Source organism: Bradysia coprophila, unplaced genomic scaffold, assembly GCF_014529535.1.
Source record: "Bradysia coprophila strain Holo2 unplaced genomic scaffold, BU_Bcop_v1 contig_151, whole genome shotgun sequence".
NCBI classification, from domain to species: domain Eukaryota; kingdom Metazoa; phylum Arthropoda; class Insecta; order Diptera; family Sciaridae; genus Bradysia; species Bradysia coprophila.
Window position 1 is genome coordinate 3,574,719 of NW_023503423.1, and position 20,431 is coordinate 3,595,149.

The 20,431-nt window shown below is 38.0% G+C and overlaps 2 protein-coding genes across 2 annotated transcripts in view; one reads left to right on the plus strand and one right to left on the minus strand.

Annotated features, from left to right (window-relative positions):
* The window catches only part of LOC119074506 (pikachurin), a 160,696-nt gene that overhangs the window by 31,478 nt on the left and 108,787 nt on the right, over window positions 1-20,431 (plus strand). The gene's annotated exons all lie outside the window — the stretch shown is intronic.
* LOC119074507 (2-oxoglutarate-Fe(II) type oxidoreductase ppzD-like) lies at window positions 1,173-4,683 on the minus strand. Its single transcript, XM_037180664.1, has 6 exons — window positions 4,596-4,683; window positions 2,519-2,642; window positions 2,280-2,401; window positions 1,834-2,218; window positions 1,561-1,671; window positions 1,173-1,501 (listed from the first exon to the last, which is right to left on the minus strand). Exons 1-6 carry the CDS (start codon window positions 4,628-4,630, stop codon window positions 1,277-1,279), a joined length of 1,002 nt encoding a protein of 333 aa, XP_037036559.1. The 5' UTR covers window positions 4,631-4,683; the 3' UTR covers window positions 1,173-1,276.

Genomic DNA, 20,431 nt, shown 5'->3' on the forward strand with positions numbered 1-20,431 from the left:
ACATACATACATAAAGTTGATAGTTTCATAGATGCTATTTCAAATCATAAAAGTTTTTACTATCAACAACTTTTATTTCTACCATTCAGTCTATCTATATCCTTTTGTTGGAAAAAAATAATGACCCGTGTTCCGAACAGTAATGTTAGTAACAATTTTATTTTTTTTAAGCGTTCACAAATGATATAGGGGTAATAGGACTTGAACACACGCGTTACTGCACAAGTTCTCAGTCATATCATTCACTAAAAACTTGCTTGAACAGCGTATATAAATGTCTTTTGAAGCGGTGTGTTGCTCATTTTCTTCGTCGATGGATTATAAATGATGATGCACAAACACAGAGAAAGGATTAGCTTTTTAAAGTGAGGATTAAATCAAGAAAAAAAAACTGGAAGACCAATTTCAAAAGTAAAACTTAATAAGCTTAAACATTGTATACAATGTACTGACTTGCACATGAAACGGTGGTAAATCGATTTTTTTTACTTTGAAAAACAAACCACACCATTTATTTACGACGGAAATGTTGCTATGATACTCATTCCGGATTAGTATAATGCCGGTTATAATACAATCAAACTGGCAATAAATAGTTTTATTCCAAATCCCTTTTTTTAAAGGTGTTCATCGTATTCCTTTCATGGATTTTGTGAGCATATATGAGTGTTATACGACTTCTTCCACAAACACACATTATATCGTATGGTATAGGTATAGATTCCAAACGTAAAAAGAAGAAGCATTAGACCAAATTTGTGTAACTTTTTGTTGTTGTTGTTGTAATGTCTTGAAATATAATAAAAAATCAATAAAATGTCAGGCGCTTGGAATTTTATAGTGTTGATACAATAAATTTTCACATTACTTTTGAGTCTGCGCTTTCAACGGCTATATTGACAGGTAGGTCGACAGACTGAGGAGCAACGTATAAGCGAAACCATATAATTAAATGTAAATGTTTAACGTTAAAGTTTGAGCTCTGATTGAAGCGCAAAGCTAACATTTAAATGATTATGGATGATCGAATGCAGATGGTGTATTACACTTTGTATGTTTATGTGGTGGGGGATTTGATCGGATTCGTTGCAAGAAAGTTTTGTGATGCCTCTGTAAAATTGCGATGAATAGCTCGTTGAGCAGTTGAACCAAGTGAAACACAACTAATTTTTCAAAGTAAAGTCAAAAATATTTAATTTTCCCAACACGAAAATCTTTGCGGTACTCGTTAACCGACCGCCAAACTAATTAAGTAATAACGTAAAGACGCATACCATCAGTAACTGGCCGCTGCAGCATGTCTATTGCGGACCCATTCATAGGCATTCACCTTGTCGTAAGTAGGCGGCCCGTAGATCGAACGAGTTCGGTTTCCCAGCTCTTTTAAAATGGGCACCAACGGTTCAACATCGTCGAATCCGTCCGGTGACGGACAGTATACAAGACTTTGCCTTGGATGAATATGAAGTCGATGATCATTCAATATGCGGATACGATGTGGCTGCGGTGATTGGTTAATTTTCATGACAAAGAGATTAGAGGGAGATTTTGGCCAGTTACCGTAGCTGGTAGTTTTCCTCCCGAATAGATTTCCAATAATTGGCCACTGTTTAACAAAATCGCATCTTTTATTGGAGTGGCTGCGATCCATTCAGCGTTTGTGTCTCTTACCTAATAGATTACAGTTAGACCAGTGAAGCTACTAATAGAGGAAAGAGATGCATTTTGCCTCGGTCAGACTGTGCAGCAAAAGATTTCATTGAGACGATAGATAATCGGAAGAATATTAATCGGTACGTACGTACGCCAGCTATTAACGGCGATATTACTTACCTCGAGACCGCCAACCATATCTTGAAACAGAAGAGTAATTGTGTGCCAATCGCAGTGTTCACCGCACCGAATAGCACCTTTAACTACGTCGTTGTCTTTCAACGGTGAATACATGGAGCTTCGCATAACTGTTTGAGTCGGCACTGATCTATCATACAAATGAGTGTGTCTCTTCAACAGTTCATCGACTTCTAGGCCTAAATAAATGGCAATAGATCGCAAAACTGTCTCGGTAAGTTTCAAACACTCTTTTCGTGCCTCGTCGAAAGCACTTTTGAAACCGGGCACTTCTTGGGGAAAGTACTTGTCGTCATTGCTTTCAATGTGTCCGGTGACATCGAAAAATTCTCTCAATTCCGTTGCGTTCGGGCTGGATTCGTTGAGTCTAGACAGAAATACATCGTCAGATTCAGACGGAACTATCGTTGCTGACTCAGTATACTAACAATTCATCACCGGGACCGGCGTATCCATGAAATGATGCGGCTCTTGGTGGTTTTCGCATTTTATTTTTTATCTCTGCAGGCTTGTCGAAAAACTCTCTGGATACTTCGTACACTCTATCGATCTAATTAAAGAGAATTGATGTTACTACGATGGATCCATTTTCAAATTTTGATGTAATAAAGATACTGAATGAACAAATACAATTAAAGCTCTACTACCTCCGCTGTGCATAAATTACCTTCCGCAGATCAACACCAGTATTTATTAAGTATGCAAATCCGATACCACTTAAAGCATCTCCTAATTTTTTAGAAAATTCCATTAAGTGATCTGCACCCTTCGACGGATTCATAACGTCAGAACTAGAGGTGTGCGCCGATCTTAAAATAGTCGGCGGCGGTGCGCCGACTGGTAAGGAATCGGCGGCGGCGCGCCGGGAGAAATTTATAGTCGGCGGCGGTGCGCCGATCGGCGCGCCGATAAATTTACAAAAAAATCTAAATTTTTCGAAAATAATGCAAAAACACTGAATTCTTACTGTCTTGCGATCTGAAGTATCAACCACTTATACAAGGGGAATCAACTGAGACGTATCTCACCTTTTATATTTTGAATGTACAATAACTGACCTATTATTTTAAAAACATCTAATTTAATGAATCCAAGAATGATTAGTGAGTTTGCGTAAATGACATATAAGTTAACTTATCAGTTGGAAATTTTAAGTCACATCTTCATACTAGATGTTCTGCAGGTTTCTTATTTCCAACTATAATGTATGCCATTTACGCAAACTCACTACTATTATCTTTCAATTTATGCAATACCCGTTCCTGTTGCCTTTAGTCAACGCACTTCTATTATGTGATGCTACGATGGGTTTATTCGAAGTAGCTTTTTACTGAAATGTCCTTTCCCATCAGTAGATGGCAAAACGTTTTCATGCAAACTTTAAAATACCAGTTCAAGTCAAACGTTTGCTGCTGTCTTGTGAAGGGTGTTCTTAGAGCAACTGACGATGGCCAGACCACGCTGGCCTGGGACCGCTATTAACACATGAGGTCGAAACAACGATTTTTCTCTTGAATCACTCACAATTTGGAGGGAAGAGCTGAAGTAGCTCTGTTTGTTTTTATTGTTTACTCTCGTTTTTTCTTATTTGCTCTCATTTTTCTGTTGTAATCAGGCTGTTGTTGTGTTTGTTTTTGTTGTTGGTGTTAATTTAATTTAGTTAGGGAACGAGGAGCGAGAAGTGCGTTGCTTTAGTCCATCTTCGATGTAGGAGTGAGATCGTAGTAGAAGGTTTTCGCAAATAAGAGATTCAGATAAACTTAAATTTATAAGTAATAAGCGTAATAAGTGTATAGACTACGCCAAAATGATTTTTTCCCAAATTTTTTTACATAAAGCAGCTAAAAATTGAAAATAAAGATATCCGTGTCTCGTCTTTTGACGAAAAAACTTGAAACCGAAAAGATTTTCCACTTTATAAATTCCTGAAACATGTGATTTGCGCCATTTTCTACCCAAATTCCATATAAGGTCTTAAGTTTGCCACTTTACAATTACATTAGTATCACACAGTTTTGACTGATTCACTGAATTTTGTTCTCTTTCTTCTTCCTCTTATCTGCATCAACAGACAATAAGAGAAACGTCGTCTGCCGCCTGCCGTCTGCCACGCTTCATTCCATTGCACAGAAAATAGAGTAACGTACCCAAGGGTTCACGGTAAGTGAGGATACAGAAAATACAAATGCTGTTTCGACCTCGGGTATCGATGGTGATCCCCAGTTGTATCCATCGATACCCTTCCCAAGACAGCAGCAAACTTTTTCTTTGGACTAGTATTTAAAAATTTGCATAAAACACTTGCCATCTGCTGATGGAAATAGGATACGTTAATAACGTTATAGAAAGCTACTTCGAAGATAACCCTATCGTAGCATCAGAAACAAAATCACTGTCGTACAGTGCAGGTAAGAAGAAAAACCCAAAGTTTTTACAAATTTTTTTTAACCAAAAACTCATTTCTACGCATATAGAAACCTGACTTATAAATTAAGAGAGATAAACATTTGCTAAAACCTTGTACTCAGGCACACACTTTTGTATAGATTTTTCAATTTAAGTTTATATTGCCGCCCATTAAAATGGCTGGAAGCACTAAACGTATAAAATTTCGGCGCGACGAAAATACAATCGGCGGCGGCGGCGGCGTGAGCTATTATTTTTCGGCGGCGGCGCGCCGAAAATATAGCAAAAAATCGGCGGCGCGCCGGCGTAAAATCGGCGGTGCACACCTCTAGTCAGAACAGTCAAGTATCGCAATTGCCTTTGAATATTTCATAATGAATTCTCGAAGACGTATAGAAGGATCTGAATGTCTCGAATTCTCAACAAGTACTGATCATTTTGCGTACTAGGCCTATGATAATTCTCATGGATATTTCAATTTTCTATGTAAATGAATCCCAACAAAAATCTCTTCGAGAAAAGTGTGACGCAGTCTTTGAAATACAATTTCTAAAATAAATGATATCGCTAGAGTTGACGCATGTGGCAGATAAATTTTCTTACTGGTCTGTTCCTGAACATTTGCCACTTTGCGACGCAGATTTTTTTGGTAAAATTTTGGTTGTTTCCAGTCACATTTTTTTTGGTAAAAATTATTTGGCAGATGATGAGAAAAACTAGGCCAGCTTGTTTGAACTAAAATTGGGTGTAAAATTTAATTTTTGCGTAACGAAGCTGAAAGCGTCAACTCTAGCGATATCATTTATTTTAGAAATTGTACTTCAAAGACTGCGTCACACTTTTCTCGAAGAGATTTTTGTTGGGATATCAGTCGTCTTAGAAGTTTTAGAACACTGCTTTTTATAACAGTTTATAACAGAAATTCGAAAATTTGACGAAATTCGAAAATTTGACTAAATTAAAAAATTAGAGTAGAAACCCCTGTGGGACCTCTTTCACATAGACCACTGTCGCAATCCTGAGAGACTTCAGGTGCAATGCAAATCTTAACAACAACAAAGTCAGTTAACATCTGCCATGTCTCAACAGGCAAGAATCTCCCCAATGTAAGGAGACTAGTCCTTACTTTATACACGGATATGTTAAGCGAATTAGGGTTTCTACTCTCAGAATTTTAGTGTGCGAAAAAGAATTTATCGCACTAGTTCGATAAAGTTTTTATCGCACTCTAAAACTACGTGCAATAATCTTCTTCTTACGTTATTAAAAACAGGCAAGAAACAGTTCAATTCCGTCCCGGATAAGGCTCGGAACGGGTTCGGGTTGACCTGTTTTAGCTCAGGTTGACCTGAACCGGATTCATGACCCGAACCTGAAAAATTATTTCGGGTTCAACCCGAACTTGACTCGAACTTGAATTTTCGATTTCGGGTTTAACCCGAACCTGACCTGAACCCGAAATTGTTCAACCCGAATTTGACATGAACCTGAATTTTCAATTTCAAGTTCGACCCGAACCTGAACTGAACCCGAAATTTTAAATTTAATCAGGTCGGGTTCGGGTAACCCGAAATTTTTGACTTTTTTTAGTGTAATAAACGCTCAAAATTTCGGGTTAACCGAACCCGACCTGATTAAATTTAAAATTTCGGGCTCAGTTCAGGTTCGGGTCGAACCCGAAATTGAAAATTCAGGTTCAGGTCAAATTCGGGTTGAACAATTTCGGGTTCAGGTCAGGTTCGGGTTAAACCCGAAATCGAAAATTCAAGTTCGGGTCAAGTTCGGGTTGAACCCGAAATAATTTTTCAGGTTCGGGTTAAATCAAGTTCGGGTTCCGGTCTAACCGAACCCGACCCGTTCCGAGCCTTAGTCCCGGAATCACATAAATACCTATTATCATCGGAACTTCCCAACTCTAACGATTCCAAGTGTCCATTCCGTCTGCGATAAATGAATTAAATAAGAGTCAGAGACCTTATTCATCGTTACCATTGAATTTCCATTGATTACACTCTAATTACAAACAGTCGGGTGCACTATAGATAATTAAATACAGGCGCCTCGTCGTCTTTGTCAATACACAAGTAAGACAAATAAATGTAACGTGAAACAAACGGCAATGGAACATTATTGTGTCCTCATTACACGAATTTGTTTCTAGTGCACATGAAAAAACTACCCACATTATTACATAGACATAGTGTTATGGGTTTATATCGTGACAAAACTGAACGAAATGAAGCTATTCGTAGAATAGAATAGAATATTATACAGGTGCAGACCAATTGCTTATCATGAGAAATAATTACAGTCGATCGTAATGTAGATATGGCCTATAGCTATTTTCGTATCATGTAACCGTTCCGAGGACCTTCACTACTTACCAGGTATTAATAGAACCATGGAGTAAGTAATTTAATCGATTTCGGTAAATAAGGCAATGCAAAATAATTGGTTATATGACACCATTAGAATTGGAGTCAAAATTTTGTTGTCTTGTTGCGGCGAGAAAATTCATCCCAAAAAATACAACCTTCCCACACGTCAGCAAGACGGTAATTTACTTTTATTTTATTTGAACCGTAATTTTAATGATACAAATTTTCAGTCTTACACTTCTATTGGGGTTTGTTGCCTGCTGAACAGTTGTATTTATTGCTTGCCCCATGCGAAAATTGATTCTTACATATCAATTTGGCCCCTGCGAAAATGGTCGATTCTCTGAGGGATATTTGCGTGACACTTTCGTCAGGGAATCTCTATTTTCGCGGGGTGCTCGAGTCATTCATGTAAAATCAGTTTTCGTGGGGTGCAGCCATATGAAGGTGAATGCGTCATCTGAAATATTTTATGCTTTTTAACATGAAAACGAGAATAATTATTGATGTTTTGTGTTTTTGGACAATTATTTTGCAGTGGCGAGAGTTCAGTGTGACAAAAGAATTTCAATTCTTAAAAAGAAAAATCACAAAACTGAAAGCGTCAGCCATATTTGTTCTAGCAATAATTTCAATGTTTGTTATGAACACACATGGCGAGCACTTTTAGTTGCGTATTTTTCACTTAAATTCGAAAACACTTCACACATTGATTAATTTTAGACACAATTCATTTCACTTCACTGCAAAATTTTTCGTCTAAATATTGTGTGTACGGTCTAAAATACTATTTTTCGAATTATCTCAGCCTCTCTCAATTTTATTGAGGAGAACACATGATTGGTCCATTTTATTTAGCTCTCTCAATTACGTCGGCTGTCAAAAAACGTCAAAAACATTGAAATTTAGCCTCAATGTTAGTGATTTCCGTTTATTAACAGAAGTGGAAAAATAAACACAATAATGTCCCAAATCTTGCTCAATGTGAATAAAAAACATGCATCAGAAGACGTGAAATGGTATGCGCTGTATGCGTATTACTTTTTGGGGCACAACAGAGCTCAAGTCTCAAGAATGTACAGCAAAAGCAATTCGACGATCACCAATTGGATTGTAAAATACGAAAACTCTGGTTCAGTGACTCGATCGGTGGGAACACGCATGCCGTCAAAGTTTGATGCAGACAAGAAACAGTGGATTCTACGACTGTATCACGAAAATCCAATCCTGTACCTCGATGAAGCAAGGCAGCAGTTCCAAATCCGTTTCAACTTGTCAATATCAACGTCTCATATATGCCATATTCTTCATGAAAACAACATGTCGTGGAAAACTCTGGAAAAAAGAGCGATACAGATCAAGGACTCGGAGATTTTGAAATTCATGGCCGAGCTCTGTGCTATTGATTGGGATTACAGTAATCTGGTCTTTTTAGACGAAGTCTCAATCGATAACCAGGGATTGTTGCGCACAAAGGGATATGGAATTATCGGTGAGCGGCTTCTCTACCGCGGAGAATTCGTCAGAAAACCACGCATGTCGATGCTGGCATTCGTTGGACAAAATGGGATTTTGGAGACTTATACAACCGAGGGCACTTTCAATCGGTTAAAGTTTTTTGCTTACTGTAAAGACTTTGCGCTGTCAGGAGGCTGCGCGAAATACCCTGGACGAAACTCGGTATGGATATTGGATGGTGCCAAAATCCATTGCCATCCGAGCATTATACGTTACATTCGATCACTTGGAATCATACCTATATTCCTACCCGCGTATTGCCCATTCTTCAATCCCATTGAATACGTTTTTGGAATAGTAAAGAAACATCTGAAGCGAAGGTCTGCTGGCAAGAAAATCGACATGGAAATTTTGGTCAACGACGAATTCACACGAATGCGAGACTTTTCATGCACGAAATTGTTCAAAAAATGTGGATACGTTATGAGCGGAAAATTTGATCCTGCCGTTGCCTATCAGCAGTCTGTAAAGGATCTTGGTTTCAAATAATGATGTCGATACTTCACGTGCTGCTTTGAGTTTAGTATATAAGTGGAAACGTATCAAGCAGCACGTCATTTCACTCACGTTGTTTGAGCAAAGACGTTGGTCTGAGTTTTTTAAATTAAATTTTATTCGAATGATTCTTCACCCAAAATGAAATCTTTGGCTTCAGCCTTTTGTTAATTTCAGCCTTTTGTTTATATGAATTCATTGTAGGCTGAAATGGCCCGTTTTATAATTGAAAATGTAAAAATAAAATTCAGTGGTCACAGTCCTCTAGATCTGGTATTTGTTGCTCCTCATGTACGCTAACAGCGTTGACCTCCACATTCAATGCCCCGTCCATCGAGCTAACCAATCGACTGTGAGCGGACAACATTTCTTCCGTGGCATTGAGTCGAGCCTCAAACATATCGAATGCCCGTAATGTTGCATCTTTCAATTTTGTGAACTCTTGGCGGAATATTTTGATATTCTCGGCGTACAGATCGTTCAGATTGTTCGCAACTTGCAGTCCACTCTTCGCAGACCGCATTACCTCAGTTTCAGAAGTCGGCACTGACCGGAACAAATGTATTAAGTGTGCTGGCGGTAAATCTTTCATGAGAGCTTCTTGTTGGTGAATCGGCGACGAGTGAATAGAATTGGCCCACATACACCAGGACGACATGTGCCCTGAAAGATAGGCACCATGGTTGTCTTTGAGCTTTTGTGCTAGTTCTACTAGGGTGGTTGTGCTATGAGCACCGGCTCTGTCGCGAACTGTGGGTTGCAAAATTGATGCTGACACCTTTTGATGAATTGTTTTCGATGCGATGGCTTTGCCGTAAATGTGAATCATCACATTCACGTGCTTATCGCGCAATTTTCGTAGTACACCAGTGTTCAGTTGGCTTATGGTGAAGTTTTTTCTTGCGCTCTTATCTTGCAGTATAACGAAATTTCCGATATCGGCTCGGACGGGATTCTCACTTTCAGCGAATGAAAAGCTGTCACCATTGACAAGGACTTCTCTCTTAACGAATGATTGTGCCTTAGCCCAGATTTCATCCAATATTTGACAGCATGAATCCCCAGCAACCTCTTCTTCGATGTCTGGGCTTATAGGCTTTTGGCCAACAAACTCCTTTTGTTGGTAGTGAGCAACGAAACGGAATAGGGCTCCCACATTATCATCCACCATGTCGATGTCGACGTCCATTATGCGATAACCTCAAAGCGAATTCGGTTCAAACTAAAAAAGACACTATTTTGGAGTTTCAAACTAAATGGGATTGCTGCACTGACCTTTTCAATATTTGTTTCTAGCAAGTTAAAGATCGAATATTCGTGTAAAGAATCTTTCAATTCGTTCAATTTTCGAGACACAACACAGAAATTTCAATTTGTTACTTGAAAAAAATCGTTTTGTTTTGTGAGCTGTCAATCACAACAAAATTGTAACGTAGGGGGGCGCAATGGTATGTAGGTATGTGAGAGAAGAGAGCTTTCGCAATTTTTTTGCAATTATACTGAGAGAAAATAAAATCGACGAAACTCCAATTTTCATAGTCGAGACCAATAACAAAAACAACAAAATCATTGCTTAGAATGTATTATCATGGAACGGAATAACAATTCAATGACAACATGGCACCTGCTTGCTATGGTGTGATCACTTCGATCACTTTCGGTACGGTTGGTACTGCTGTACCAATACCAATATTTTCGGGATATTTTATGAAGAAGTATGAGCCGATTTCGGCTGTGTACTGGTTTTATAGTGCCGAAAAAATTTCTATTTGTTTTGTTGATTTTGTCTACGGAGATAGTTGTATTTAAATCAGCTTTTGTTGCTATTTATAGAAATTGATATGTAAGAATCAATTTTCGCATGGGCAAGCAATAAAATAGAATACAGTGCACCCTGCTGCAATGATTCATTACATGGTGGAACAATTTTGAAACTCGCAACTCACGCGTGTATGTTTATTGTTTAAGCGCCTCGATTTGAAAACTGTTATTTTGACGCGCTTAAACAACACTTGCGAGTTGCTCGTATCTCAAAATTGTTCCCCCATGTAATGAATCATTTTCGCAGGGTGCACTGTAACCTACTATTATTCTGAATATTTCGTGTGAACAATATCGTGTTTATACCTATTTGCATCGAGATGACGTTTGTAGATCAATGAGCTTGAATTTAACGTGTTGACTAACAACTTCCTAATTTACATTTGACCAATGACTTCTTGGACTGCTATTCCTTGATGTGCGATTGACCAATGTTGAGGTATGGTTTACCAACGACTTCTTGATTTTGCTTTTGACCAACCACTTACTGCTTCCTGCTACAGTTTCACCATCAAAGTCCACTAACTAGTGAGTAAAACATCTAACATAATGGATTGAAACCTCTTATTTTGCCATGTGTGATTGCAGCTGTAACCCTTGCCTTCGGCAACCCTCACACTTGGCCAAATAGAAAGTTCCAGACAAGGACGTAATCTACTTTACTGTAATAAATGGTACAAGCGGATGAGACCGATGTGTCTTCTTCCCAGCCAGCCAAAGTAGTGAGAAGTAATAAAATTATTTCTTAAGGTCCCTGGTGATCGGATTCTCGGATTTTCAAACAAATAATGCGAGGTTGCTAAAATATGGCTCACTATTTGTCTCAGCCTGTGTATAACCGAACCGGTGCAAATAGAATATAAACCAGATATGTCTCGTTTATACTGGAACTATTTTATTTTAAGGAACTACGTATGCAAGCAAGTGAGAATGATCATGATGAAGATACTAATCACAATTACAACGTACTGTGTACATAGTAGCAGTATCAGGGCCTATTATTGGTAATTTGAATAACCGAATTTACCCAAATTACCGATGAAATTACCTAATTAACTGGCACAATTACCGAAAAGTAAGTTTTAATTTTATGAGAAAATTAGCAAATTTCGGTAATTTCATCGGTAAATTCGGTAATTCAAATTACCAATAATAGGCCCTGAGCAGAATGTACTTTAAATAATTTAATTTTGATAATTTAATTGTTAAAACAAGCAAGCATTTTGAATTAAGACCATTTTCAGCTGTGCATTTATGTATTGTTCCTACTTCAATCCTAGAGAAACTGAAGCAATTCAAGTTTAGCAACATCGAAAATTGTCGTTATTTACGACATTTCATCTGTGGTTGACGACGAACCGTTCTTTTGTACTTTTGTCGCTGAATGCTTTTAATTAAAACATAAGCACAACGAAACATTTAAATTAAAACTAATATTGTGAGTAACGTTAATAGGATGAAGACATATGCGATGAAAGAATCCAGTGTTTAAGTGTCTCATCTACGCTTGCATATGACGAAAATTTGGCAGCTTAACAATGATTTAAATGTTGAGGCAGTGTTACATTGTCAATTTATTTACTCTAGACCCGTACGAAGTACTCGTAGCTTGTAGGACCGATATGCCGTTTGTAACATACACGATAACTTGAGGAAATTCAATTTGATATTTTTAGCCCCGAAGTACAAAGGGGCTTATAGGATTACGATGCTTTTGTATAAGTGATGGAATTCGAAGCAGACGGTAAGGGCAAAGTGTTTGCCTATGTTCATAGATGACGAATCTGCAATAAAAATTTTGTCTGTCCGTCTGTCACGTCGATATCTTGAGTAAATCAAATCAGATTTCAAAATTTTTTCCCCCTGAAAGATAGTCGAAATAGTGAGGCTAGGTTCGAAGATGGGCATATTCGGGTCGGCCCTTCGTGAGTTAGGGCCACCTAAGTGATTTAAGGTCTTTTGGTGATATTTACGGCAAAAAAAAAAACGTTGGAAATGTAAATGAAACGGCAAAAGATAGGTAATGTCGATACCGATCCAGGAAAAAAAAGTTTTTTAAAATCGGGTGAGTGGACCGTGAGTTAGGGCCTTAGAAGTGAAATGCTACTAGGGCCCTATGTGTATTTTACATAGAGCTCGAGTAAATTTCATCCGTTTTTCGTAATTTTTGTTTGATTTGGAAGGTAATCGAATGCCGAATAGAATGTTGTTGAAAAAAAATTAAATTTGGGTCCTTGGCCTAAGGCCGCTACTAGGGCCCTATGTGTATTTTACATATAACTCGAGCAAATTTCATCCGTTTTTCGTAATTTTTGTTTGATTTGGAAGGTAATCGAATGCCGAATAGAATGTTGTTGAAAAAAAATTAAATTTGGGTCCTTGGCCTAAGGCCGCTACTAGGGCCCTATGTGTATTTTACATATAACTCGAGTATATTTCATCCGTTTTTCGTAATTTTTGTTTCATTTGGGAGGTAATCAAAGGCCGAATAGAATATTGTTGGAAAAAAATTAAATTTGGGTCCTCGGACTGAGGCCGATACTAGGGCCCTATGTGTATTTTACATATAACTCGAGAAAATTTCATCCGTTTTTCGTAATTTTTGTTTCATTTGGAAGGTAATCAAAGGCCGAATAGAATGTAGTTGAAAAAAAATTTAAATTTGGGTCCTCGGACTGAGGCCGATACTAGGCCCTTCAAAAAAATAAAATTTTAGGGCGATTTGAAATTTTTGTTTCATTTGAAAGGAACGTCGTACGGGGCTTCGTAATTGCGCTATACGCAATTTGTAAGATGTACACATTACATACTAATTTTACTTTAACTACATCAACCGGCGCAATAGGCTTACGGTCAAAGTAGGGTGACAGACGCACTAGGGTCACGTACGCAATAGATATACGGGTTTGTACGGGGCTCAGTCGTAGCAAACGCTCCGACTGTTCTGATGGCTCGTTTTTTTTCCTGAAAGGTAATGACAATTTTGAGAAGTTAAGTGAAATGACTAGGTTGACTAAGTTCGAAGATAATAGTCGATAAGTGAGATTTCTGAGGGGGGTTCAAGGTTTTTCGCATGTATTGACCGGGAAAAGAAGTTTATGAAAATCGGTGGCCCCTCAGAATGAGCGTAAATCGTACTACTCGACAGTAGAATTATGGGTGATTGCTTTTGGATGTAACTGAGGAAAAACCCAATTATCATAATTTTTTCACCTTTTCGAATTGATGTGGTATGTTTGGTTCCCAAGGTTGCACCACTCCTAATGATCCATCATCTTCCCAGTTCTCGAACTTTAGGATTGCTAAGGGTTCTGTGGGTTCCCTTCTTGACTTTTGGTATTATTGAGGGGGCAGTATACTAGTATGCTATGTTACAATAATTTGTAAACTTATAAGTCCCTGTGAACTCTAGCGGAAGCAACAAACTTTAAACTTTTATGAAGTGAAGCCTCAAAATCTAAAGTGAAGGCATTTTTGCTCATGTGTCTACGAATCGAACTAGCAACCTCGTGCTTATGAAGCCAGCAATAACGCCTGTTTGGCTCTAGGTTGACTGGAAAACTCTTACTCAAAATACAATCAATAAATGAACTTCTTACCTGCTGTTCTTGCTGTTTCTGCACAAGAAATTCCCTTACTTACATTATTGCATCCTACTGTTTTATTCGAACATTTTTTCCTACAGTCAGATGCAGTGATTGCATGTGTGGATCAGCTGATATTCCACCGCCTCTGACTACAACTAGTATTGAAATATAGCGACTTCGACGCGTATTTTTACCGTGGTTTAGGAAAAACGTTGTTTCTAACGCACGGTAAAAGTTTTTTTTTAGCGAATTCGATTCCAGAACTCGCCTCCGGCTCATTCATTAAAAAAGCCTTTTAACCTCGTAATGGAATTTCTGAACCTTGCATATTAGCTTCAAATATACCCCTGATTTTGTATTGACTGAACACAGAACCGTGAAATTTTATTTTCATTCTGTATACGGCTGGTGTTAATTTCAAAAACTCCTTAAATAATTCTTTTGTAAAATTTATTGTGAGTTTCAAAAAGTTTTTTGTACAACGTTTTCGGAGCAATTTCGCAAATTGCCCTTATTGTACCACGATGTAGCGTACAAGTATATATACGGCATAATATTGAACTTTTACACACTTTAGAAATTGTTTCCATATCTCAAGACTTTTTTATTTTACAATCTTCTAGCCAAAAGACTGATTCGAACGCTATACACCGAACGAAATATTTTCTTTTTATCATATCATCACGGAAAACAATTTAAATTTAGATTGATTACTTGAATTCCCCAGTGAAATGTTATCTGTCCTGAAAAAAATTGCACCCTTGAGATATACGAAGAGAATTGTGCCGATCCGTTCGTTGGATGTTCCGTTCACGTGGGGATATGTGTATATGGGAGAGAAAAAAGTTTGTTTTCTCATCAGAAATATCGGCGTATATGCACGATAGCAAGCTGCTCATTCAAGTTTACATTGAAAAATTGGCTACTCATTCAATTGTAAGTAAAATACAAAAACATTTAAAAACAAGGCATCAGAACAGTCGGAGCGTTTGCTGCGACTTAGCCCCGTACCCGTAATTCTATTTCGTTCGCAACCATTATACGTCCGTAGCCCTAATAAGCCCGGAACCCTAATACGTCTACAACCCTCTAATGCGTCTGTTACCAAAATGCAAGTCAAGTTGCGCATTGTCAAATTTACTGAAACTGTTCATTTTTAAAATTGCGCATAGCGCAATTACGAAAGCCCGTACGAAGTACCTTTCAAATAAAACCAACAATTTACGACATTATTTTAGAAATCCAAAATTTTTTGCCAACTTTCTATTGCCTTAGTCCAAGGGCCCAAATTTGAAACTTTTTTGCCATCATTCTATTCGGCATTCAATTATCTCTCAAATGAAACAAAAACTAGCAAAATCGGATGAGATTTACTCGATTTATGTGCAAAAAGCACTTAGGGCCGAGTAGCGGCCTTAGTGCAAGGGCCCAAATTTGAAACTTTTTTTGCCATCATTCTATTCGTCATTCAATTATCTCTCAAATGAAACAAAAACTAGCAAAATCGGATGAGATTTACTCGATTTATGTGCAAAAAACACTTAGGGCCGAGTAGCGGCCTTAGTCCAAGGGCCCAAATTTGAAACTTTTTTTGCCATCATTCTATTCGGCATTCAATTATCTCTCAAATGAAACAAAAACTAGCAAAATCGGATGAGATTTACTCGATTTATGTGCAAAAAACACTTAGGGCCGAGTAGCGGCCTTAGTCCAAGGGCCCAAATTTGAAACTTTTTTTGCCACGTTCTTTTCGGTATTCAATTAGACTCCATAAAAAACTAAATCTAGCAAAATCGGATGAGATTTACTCGATTTATGTGCAAAAAACACTTAGGGCCGAGTAGCGGCCTTAGTCCAAGGGCCCAAATTTGAAACTTTTTTCGCCATCATTCTATTCGGCATTCAATTATCTCTCAAATGAAACAAAAACTAGCAAAATCGGATGAGATTTACTCGATTTATGTGCAAAAAACACTTAGGGCCGAGTAACGACCTTTGAGCCCTCCCAACAAGCCCACGTTGCATCTTACCCAAAAACAATGTTCAGCAACTTTTTTCTACTCTAGTGAAGGAATTTCCTCTATTCTCTATGAAACGTGTAGAGATAATCATTTTCATTCTTCGGAATTGTATTAAAAAGAACACAACCAATTTTTCAGACGATATAGATGTTATATTGAGTAATGGAATAGGGGCAAGCTGCAATAGTAGTTTCTTCTCATGTTACATTCAATACAATACAATCTTAAACCACTCGGCTCAGACGAGTCATCAATAATCATTCATAGGCACCATTCTGAGGTTTTTTGTACGTTACGCTTTAGCAACGGGCTGGCTGCACACACAAGAAGCTCAGACAGAACACACTAAGAAAACGAAACAGAAAACAGAGGAGAGCCAGGACCTATCAGACAGACATTAAAACACAAGAAACCCTCAAGCCGTTCAATTTATTAAGAAAACAAAATGAAACAACAAGGCGAACACTTACTTCTCGTTTATTTTCGCATAAAAACAAATAAAAACCGTCTTAACTCTCCTTTCCTAATTTATTGGCTGTCAACTTAATTCAGGGCTGGGAGTCTACAGGTCACGCTAAAGAACCTGTTAGGGCTTCGGCCTTAACATTTGGTGACCCCGAGTTGAACAGATCGCAACCAGATTCGAATTAATTGTAAACAAAAACGAATCTACATTAAAAGTGTAACAGTTTAAACCGCCGGTGAAGGAAATCGAATTTCATGATATAAATGTTATGTCATCAGCGTACCGTTCGTTTGGACAAAGAGCAACAGATTCGATGGCGGAAAAATAATCAACGGGTCGAGCAAAGCAAAGTCATAAATTCAATGATGGAATCAAAACCAAAGGCGAGTCGAGCATAAATCAACAGTGTGGAGAACAAAGACGAAAAGCAAGCTAACGTGATAAATAATGGTGTGATCTAATGCGACATAACGGGACCGACAGCAAATCCTCTAACCGCTAATTACGAGAACAAAAAAGACATTCAATGAATTACAAGGCAGGCGCGCAGTTAACATTAGGCAAATTGCGTCATTCTTCAACGTACCAAAGTAAATGTGCATCAAATGAGCATAAGGGACAACGAAGACAGATCGTACAACAGACAAGTAACTGACGTGCCGTCATTAGTTTGAATGTCCAAACCGATCAAGAGAATTTTCGCCAATTTCCTACGTATCCATGTATTTGTGCATCAAGAAAGCATAAGGAACCTTGGAGAATTGAGCGAGGAACCATGAATATGAAGGTCACCAGAGCGGGACAATCGCCGGGACAACAAAAAAAAAAAATTTGTTCATGGTCAGTAAGCATTCGATCGTCGTAATTTTCTCGTTCAGATTTTCTCACGTTTTGTGAGTTTTGCATTTTGAGAAACGTTAACCAAACGTAGACTTGCTATTAACCGTTAGCTAAAGTAAATATTACCGATAGACGGTGTTGAAACTAAGAAAAGGGAGACAAAAATTAATTTGCACGATGATTTTTAATTTCGAGACCAGAAGAAGCACGGTTTTATGAATTAATTTTGCAGTAAAGTTTTTCATTATCGCTTCGCTGAAAGGGGAGTAATGTAGTGACCCGCAAGCCGGGTACTACCCTATGGTGAAGAGTGAGGTTTAACTAACACAAATGTAACACCTCTTAGCATAGTCATGTGATTGTAATCAGAAACGATGTTCAGTCCATTGTAGACGCTCGACCGATAAGCAGCATTGAATAAAACACATAAGAATCGGATAGCGTCGAAGTTTCATTTTATATGTTAGGGCTTCGGCCTTAACAAACTCTATTCTAGACGACCTTGTAAGGCTACTCGATTGGGTTTTTAATTGGCCACGTTGACTGCGATTAATTTATATAACCTTTACGCGCCAAAATCTTGGATGAAACTTTCCACAACTTCCAAGAAACTATAATGCTTCTACACCGGTATGTGAGCTGATGTTTTAATACAAAGCGTTCGAATTTCACCAAACTACGTGCTTGTGTAATGACGAAAACCAAATTTGTGCTCTTTGTCTTCTCGGACAATCGAATCCCGTTGTATGCAACTCGTTTTTTTTTTTTTTTTACAAATCCCGACATTTACTATTCGCGTGTATTTCACTTTCGATTATTGACAAAAATATCGAATGATCACTTTGCTCCGTTCAAATACTTTAGGCTGGTTTCAAGAACGTTCGGGTCACCAATATAGAAGTCTTGTGCTTCTACTTAATTAATGTAAACATCGGGTTTGGCTTGTGTATGATTTATTACGTGTTGTCTGTTCGAGCTCTACTAATGGACTGAATCTTACAATGCAGTCTGCATGATAACAATCATAGCAGACGATTTGGTTATTACTATATGTGTGTGTGATGAGAGATTTATAGCAAATACACGAGTAGTGAACAGGTCACTACAAGTTTACTAATGGATTCACAACTATCAACGGAGTTGTTGGTGCACATACTTTCGTTCTCTACCTTCACGATACAATTTCTACAACGAAGTTCGAAGGAGAATCTAGCGAAATTGTGGCAACAACGACCCGAGTCCGTAACAAACGGGAAGAATAAGCAACGTAAGCCCGAAGGGTTCAATCGTCAAAATGACGCAAGTAGCATCACCGATTCGAGAATCAGCGAGAACGCCCACAATACGAAATTCGAGAGTTTAGTCGGGTCGGTTAACGAAAACACAAAGTCATCGCACCGACCGTTCTTCGACCGCCATACCAAACATTCCATGGGAAATGCACACGATCATATGCGTAAGGAGGTTTGGAACAATGTAGAAACAAACGGGAACAGAGCGCGGCCGAATAATCGTGAAATAAATGGTTGTTTGTTGAATAGAAGAGTGCAATTAGCACAGAAAATTCTTCGAGTAATTTTTTCGATCGTTTCGAGCCGATCGTTTTATAGTTTTTGAATGAAAAGGTAGAGTCAAAAAGTTGAATTTTTGTTTCATAATTTTTTTGTTAAATTTTTGTTAATTTCAAAATTTAATTTTTTCAAGAGGGGAAGTAATGTAGTGACCTGTTCACTACTCGTGTATTTGCTATAAATCTCTCATCACACACACATATAGTAATAACCAAATCGTCTGCTATGATTGTTATCATGCAGACTGCATTGTAAGATTCAGTCCATTAGTAGAGCTCGAACAGACAACACGTAATAAATCATACACAAGCCAAACCCGATGTTTACATTAATTAAGTAGAAGCACAAGACTTCTATAAACCTATTACCTTCAACGAAGGCTAAATTTTTATAAATAAAAATCTTGCATTGACCAGAAATCGAACCCCCGACACCAAAAGGTTTTTGAACACAAAGCAGCGACTATAGCCATTCGGCTATAGAGTCACACAATTACACCGAACGTATTGTTGAAGCGTATATTACTAAGCATAGGTTTGTTCCAAGTAACTGTAAACACGAATTTTGACAACCCGAACAACGACAATTTCATCCATAGCAACGTCGCTTACGTGATATTTCATACAAATCGAGCAACGTCGCCTACGCGATTTACACAGAGATATTATTGAGGTTATGGTTCTATGGATGAAATTTGGCAATTCATATGGCCTTGGAACAAACCTATTGACTACTCGATTTCATTCAACGCGTCTCTTTACATCACATTGCAATGTGTATTATAATGCAGCCTTCTTGATCGTTCAAATGAATTTCTGTATACAAAAGAATTTTGGAACAAAATGTAGGACATGTTTTGCATTGGAAAGGTGATTATGGCCCGAAATTGCGAAAAACGTTGTATCTACCACGGTAGGTATGCCGGTATTTTTTCGCACACGACATCTAGTGCGAAAAAATACCTTCATACCTACCTTGGTAGATAAATAACTATTATGCAATTCCGGGACAACTGTTTCTTGCCTGTTTTTAATATCGTAATGAAGAAGATTATTGCATGTAGTTGCACATGGGCCACTGTCGCGATCCTGAGAGACTTTAGTGCAATGCAAATGTTGACAACAACAAAGTCAGTTAACATCTGCCACGTCTCAACAGGCAGTGGCAAAAATATTCTCAATGTATGAAGACTAGTCTTTACTTTATGCACGGACATGTTAGGCGAATCATAAAGAAATGAAACAAATTTTTACATAGAAAATTTTCATTTTTATCATGATTCGCTTAACATATCCGTGTATAAAGTAAAGACTAGTCTCCTTACATTGGGGTTATTCTTGCCTGTTGAGACATGGCAGATGTTACCTGATGGTTTCGGGCACTCATTCCATTGGAGTTAGAGCAACAGGTTCATCAGGGAATTAGGTGCAGGGTACAATAACGCCAGGAAATCTAATCTAATCTTCCATTCCGCTAA